The following is a 6,257-nucleotide window of genomic DNA, read 5'->3' as shown; positions in this document are numbered from 1 at the left end:
CCTTTAAGGGCTCCTCATCTTAAGAAAGAACAGTTGGACTACCACATTCGTCGCCTCCACCACACTAACTGCTTTCCTCATGTAACATCAGCCTGTCAGTAGTATCATTAAAATAAAAGACACCACCTTAATGCTGACTCCTAAGTATAATTATTGAGATTAAACAGGATTGCTTGCTCATGTGGTACTCAAAGGGTTAAACAAATCTATAGTGTACCATTAGCCTGTGCAAGTTCAATATTTCAATTATCCACCAGTTTACCAGAAGCTCCATGTTAAGGAAATGCATGTTAAGAATTTAAATCTTACTTTATCCTCTAAATGGTCTTGGAATTCAGATTAAAGGTAGTTACAGTCTTGTGAGAACTTGCAAAGTGCTGCTGTGCACCGAGAGGTTCCATCAAGATTAAGTAGACTTTACCCTGCTTGCCATAGTGGATTGTTTTACTATTGTTAAAGGCAATAAGTTTCCAAGTTGTAGATATGATTGACTGTAACTTACAATCACACTAAAAAACACGATAATGTTTCCTGGAAACACAGTAACTGACAAAAGTTGACTAGGCCTACAGCGGTAGAATCCGCAGTGCAGCAATTCTCAGTGGAACTGTTACATGGGGGAATCTCATCTTCAAAACAGGTCAGTTTACACTATAATGCTCTGCCTGGGTCAACCTCCTTGTATGCTGTAACTAGCACCATTTGTCATTGTGAGGTGGAGCACTGGGATATGAAAGCTGCAACAGACACAGTGGTGTGTGGTTCTGCAAACCCCCCCCATGTTTATTTGCCCCTTCCCCTATCCATTTGCTGTGTACAGTGCAGGAGATGTGTTCTGCAAAACACATCTGATACATGGTTTACTTACCACCAGTCAGATCCAGCGCTATCTTGGCAGATGCTCTGGATTGGGATCTAACAAGATCCTCGTGTGCGGAGAGCGCCCCATTAATTTCAAGCAGCTGGTCAGCACCGCAAAACTTCAGGACAATGGAAGGGTCTCTGGATCTGCAGCTTCTACTAACTGGTTCTCCTAAAGGGAGAGGATCATTTCAGGTGTTGCTGACCAGCACCTGCCTTGAGTACTGAGCACAATTAACATGTTCTCCATTATGTTAGCAAGCAAAAGCACACTGGCATAAACTATGTTATTCATTCCATATACTGCCGGAGAATCTCTTTACATGTTCTGGTCATCAGCATTTGAAGTTTATATGTGTACTGCAAAAAGTGTCTGATGTAGTCACCCTAAAAAAATAATTCCACATTGTTTCTGCCATGAACGTATGCAGCACCTGTGACAGATTCAAATTGACTTGTCCATGAAACTTGCCAGAAGTCTTGAGAAATTGTGACACCTGTCAGCGGGACATAAGTGTTGTCGGGATTGTTCCAACCAAATAAGGTCCATTTGCAAACTATCCTTTAATATAAGCATATCCATCCCTGTACTGAGGTGTGCAGTAAATGCACTTAAAAGTACCAACAATGTTTATGGCGGATAGCTGCTGAGAGAGAAGTGTGCTGAGAAAAAATGATAAATGTGAAATAAGGATCAAGTCATAAGTGAAGTTATATATTTATATATATATTTAAAAAAATGTGCCAAGAACTGACCACGGATAATACATAGAGCAGGATGACCACATCAGCCATGTTCTCCAGGACACATTTCTCATATTGCTGACCAGCCACAGGTAAGGTGCCCCGCAGTATGTGTTAAATGTATAGACTCATAGACGTGACCAATTACTTATACATCTCATGCATGGCAGGGCCTTGCTTTACCTGTGAACCAGCAACATGTGAAAATTATGTGGAGTAGAAAACATGGCCACAAAAGTGGTCTCCCTAAAGGAGAGTGGCAGACAAAAGCAATTAAATTGACATGGGCATTTTAACCACCCTTTAACTGTGTTGTTCCACACAGTCAATTTTTCCAATATTGCCAGGTCTTTATTATGTACTAATATGGAATGCCCCTTATGTGGAACAGCTCCTTTAACACAGTGAGAGCGAGCACAGTCAGTAAAAGTTATGAGTTACAGATTATACATTTTTGCAATAAAGTTCAAGGCAAATAAATGCGATAAACTGTCCAACAGTGTAACAGCAGAGGACTGCATATTCCAATGGAAATTCCTGTATGTATTGTACCACCATTTCATGTAGAAGTATGGTTAAGAACGTACCGTTGAAGTAAAAAAGATATATATATATATATATAAAAAAAAGACTAAATGGAGATTAATAATGGAATATCAGGAAATGTTTGTTTTAAAGGACACCAGCTTGAACTGTACCATGTGTGCCGCTAAATAGAGATCTACATATAGGTATATATGTTTATTAGACCTTTGCAATCTTTTCTAGAAGTCATTATTCTAGCATGGTCGGATTTTGACCCAAGAGGAGTTTGGGTAATATCCAGCGCTGGTGAAGTGATCTAGGCCACTGTAATGTTAAGAGGCTTAGGCTAATAAAACAATAAGTATGTTGTCTTATAATCTTATGACACGTGATATCCTTACTTTGAGAAGTGCCTAAAAATGTAAAAAGTGCATAATCAATTGGATTGTACCAAACAAACATAAACATAGAAAATAGTGCCATTTTTCCTAACATGCACTTCTTAGAAGCTGAACTACAACGCTGCATACTGGAGCAAACACATTTCAATCACGTTTCTAAAAGGAAACCCTTCATATACTTTTCTTATGGACCACAATCATATACAGACTTCTGCTGCTTGATAATAGTGGGTAATCCATTTATCTCTAATAATCATTACCCATAATTCCACACTGCATGCTCAATTATTTGCAGCCAATTTTCTGTTTTTAATCTAGTTATGCGTGTGTAGTCTTTCTTTAGCCTATAGTGCTTTATGCCATAATATGTCCATTTACATATTTCCTGATACTACAAATAGTAAATTAGCACATGTAAAGTGCCCACTAAAATCTAGACTCCTATATTAGATGCTTTGTATTGCTGGATTTCTATAGCTTTTACCAGCATGTACATTCGTACCAATTGTATACTTGCCCTATTAGTAAAATTGCTACTGACTTATTTTGCTCAAAATAAACCTTTGTTAATGTAATTCCATGCAATGGAGTAGTTACGTGAGTTAATAGTGGGGTTATAGAGCAGACCTTCCTTGGTATATTTATCTTATTGTTGATTACATTTTCATTAAGCAGCTATAATTATACCTGCGACTAGAAGATAGGTTGGAAACGGTAACATAGGGTTGCTGCACACACTCACCATTCATTTGTTGCATTAAAGTATAGACAATTACATTCATGTGGTTATTAATACTGATATTTACGTTTGCTACTAAATTAATACCGGTTTTTTTGTTTGTTTCTTTTATATAATTGCTGGGTTGATTTTAGTGATAATCACGACTCTGTTAGATGCTGCTGTTCTGGCTCGTCATGTATCCATTCGGTATACTGTTACCTCTGAATGGGAGTTACCAGGATATTAATGAACTTTCCTCCATTACCGTAAAGGGCATCGCTGAAGTTCCTTTGGGTGCCATTTTACCTCTTCCTTGAAACTCTTTATAGTTAAATGTTTTGAGATGCTAAGTTCTGAGATGTTCATGCAATTGGCAGCTTTGATACTTCTGTTACAAAATCTACAATCAAAGCCTTTGCTGGTAGATAATTAACCTTTGTAGTTATTCTGGCTGCCTTGCGGTTCCAGTTGTAGACACTTGTCTCCTGTATATCTGCAGTTACATTCCATTTCTGATAGACACATGTCGCTTGTACCATCTTCTCTGTTGTCCCAGTTGTGGGAGAGACTTGTCCTGTGTACATTCCCCTTTGCTCCTCTCGTTGTAACCTTAGCGACACGTAACTGTTTTTATTCTCAGGTTCAGTTCCCCATTTTCGACTTGCAGTAAAGCCCGGACCTTTTTTGAGTGGTTTTATGTCCTTGCTGTACTGGTGTTGAAATCTCATGACTTTATTACTAGCACCATTGTTATAATTGTCACTTACATTATTGCATTTTGGCTGTTTCATTGCATCATATTCAGTGGTTCTGGTACCTCAGAAAGTGTTTTTTTTCTTCCAGGGGAGTGGTGAATCACACGGAGGTGGATGGGAAGACACTTTCAATAGTGAACTCCTATAATGAAGAGTTACAAGTGAGAGTGATCATAAGTCTGCATGAGGAGAAGTCAACATACATGTGCACAGAAAAGTACTTGGCTAACTCACTCTTGGCTTTTCTCCGTCTTTAATAGGCGAGATTGACTTGAGGCACACAGGTCCACCTAAAGAATGACACACATATTGTAAATAAAAATCACAGAAACATGTGAATAATTTATAAATAACAATTACATGCCTGTATTTTAAACAAATTACACAATTGAACAGTATTTCTTACTTCACAACATGATCTTTGTGTAAACTAGCTAAAACCTGACTGGCTACTGGAACCTATGCCCACAATTAAAGTAAACATGTCTTTTCTTGCCTGGAAATATTTCACCGCCTTCTTCACTGATTTTGTCTGACAGAGAACTCCCTCCAGGAGAACGCAATCTTCGTGGACTCAGTCCTGATGTAAGAGCAAGGCTCAGAGAAGATGGTGGAGATGGTGAGCTGTGCTCACAGGAAGAGAGAGCCATCGTTGATCGAGCACGAGAACCTATAAAGAGCAGGCACTTGGTTTATTACTTTGTTATGACTTGCCTCACTCTTCTAAGCATGCAGGCTCATCAAACATACCTCTTGCAGTTAGCAGGGCTCCAACTGTCCTCTCACTTATTGCACTGAATCCAGCTTTAATATCGAGGAACGAACGGTGACTGGAACCAAGAGAGGTTGTATCTGGAGATCTGCTGTCTGTGCATAACATTGAGATGACATGGGTCAAAACAGTCTGGCTGTTTTTAAAATTTAAGCTTGTGAATTATCCTAGGCTCTTACTTAGGATATGTGACTAGGCCAGTCTGCTAACTGGCATCACATTTGTCTCCATTCCAGTCAACACAAAACACTCCTGGTAAATGATACCTGAACAACAAGTTGAATGCTGATCCAATGCATAAACAGTTTTTTTACTCAGATTAATGTGACATTGCCATAGGTGACAGCTCATCTTTAATGCTAGAATGGTAAAAGGAGCATAAGCTTAATATAGTCCTCTAACATAACAAGCCAAGTGTCTGATAAAACTGGAGCAGTGATCTGCTAACGCAGGATATTATCCCTGTGAATAAATTCATTAACAGGGAAAAGAAACTCCCAAAATAACCCAATTAGGGCCTAAACTATAAGTAGTGTGAAAAACATTTATATTTTTTGGCAGTTAGGTTACCAGAATGTGCCTGTATACTTCATGCAGCAGGGATTGGTGGTGGCACCTGTGATAATTCTGTTAGAGCAATTTTTAAGATACATATCTTTTACAAACAGTATATTCTATGCTACCCTAAAGCAAAAATGCACCTGGTGCCCACCCCTAGTCAGGGTATTGTAGTGAAAAGGGCATTCAGATGCTTAGATGTAATGTAAGGGAGTTTTATCCATAGAGTGGTAGATAAATGGAACATCCGCCTAGCAAACATAGTAGAGGCTAATACAGTGAGGTAATTTAAACATTCATGGGATAGGCATATAGCTGCCTTGAATCTAAGACAAGAACTGCTTAAGGCCTTATGTCTGTCGTCATATTATTATTTCTAAAGGGCTGGCAACTTTTAAACAACTTGGTTGACCTTAATAAGATATGTTGTTGGCAAATTGGGCTTAGAAGACCAACAATATACCTCATACACAATGGTCTCCAGCATACCAAGACATTTTGGACAATGTTATGCTTCCAATTTGTGTGAACAGTTTGGGGAAGGCCCTTTCCTATTCCAGCATGACTGTGCCCCAGCGCACAAAGCAAGGTTCATAAAGACGTGGTTGGATGAGTTTGGTGTGGAAGAACTTGACTGGCTCGCACAGAGCTCTGACCTCTACCCCATCAAACACCTTTAGGATGAACTGGAACAGGGATTTGGAACCAGGCCTTCTCATCTAACATCAGTGCCTGACCTCACTAATGCTCTACTGGATGAATGTACAACAATTCCCACAGAAACACTCCAAAATCTTGTGGAAAGCCTTTCCAGAAGAGTGGAAGCTGTTATAGCTGCAATGGGGGGGACCAGTTACATATTAAAGTCCCTGTTGATGTAATGGTCAGTTGTGCCAATAATTCTGTCCATTTGGTGAATA

At 39.2% G+C, this 6,257-nt stretch overlaps 1 protein-coding gene across 1 annotated transcript in view; it reads right to left on the bottom strand.

Moving 5' to 3' along the window:
* Positions 1 to 2,912: 2,912 nt before the first annotated feature.
* Positions 2,913 to 6,257, bottom strand: part of ARHGEF40 (Rho guanine nucleotide exchange factor 40) — a 28,058-nt gene continuing 24,713 nt past the window's right edge. The window contains exons 19-22 of the mRNA XM_053468541.1: positions 4,758 to 4,874; positions 4,504 to 4,677; positions 4,242 to 4,297; positions 2,913 to 4,149 (exon numbers count right to left, since the gene is read on the bottom strand). Of these exons, the coding sequence (XP_053324516.1) occupies positions 4,108 to 4,149; positions 4,242 to 4,297; positions 4,504 to 4,677; positions 4,758 to 4,874 (389 nt within the window). The 3' untranslated portion in view covers positions 2,913 to 4,107. The remainder of the gene's footprint in view (positions 4,150 to 4,241; positions 4,298 to 4,503; positions 4,678 to 4,757; positions 4,875 to 6,257) is intronic.

This window comes from Spea bombifrons, chromosome 1 (genome assembly GCF_027358695.1).
Source record: "Spea bombifrons isolate aSpeBom1 chromosome 1, aSpeBom1.2.pri, whole genome shotgun sequence".
NCBI classification, from domain to species: Eukaryota; Metazoa; Chordata; class Amphibia; order Anura; family Pelobatidae; genus Spea; species Spea bombifrons.
Note: the sequence above shows the minus strand (reverse complement) of the source record. Positions and strands in the feature narration are given on the sequence as shown.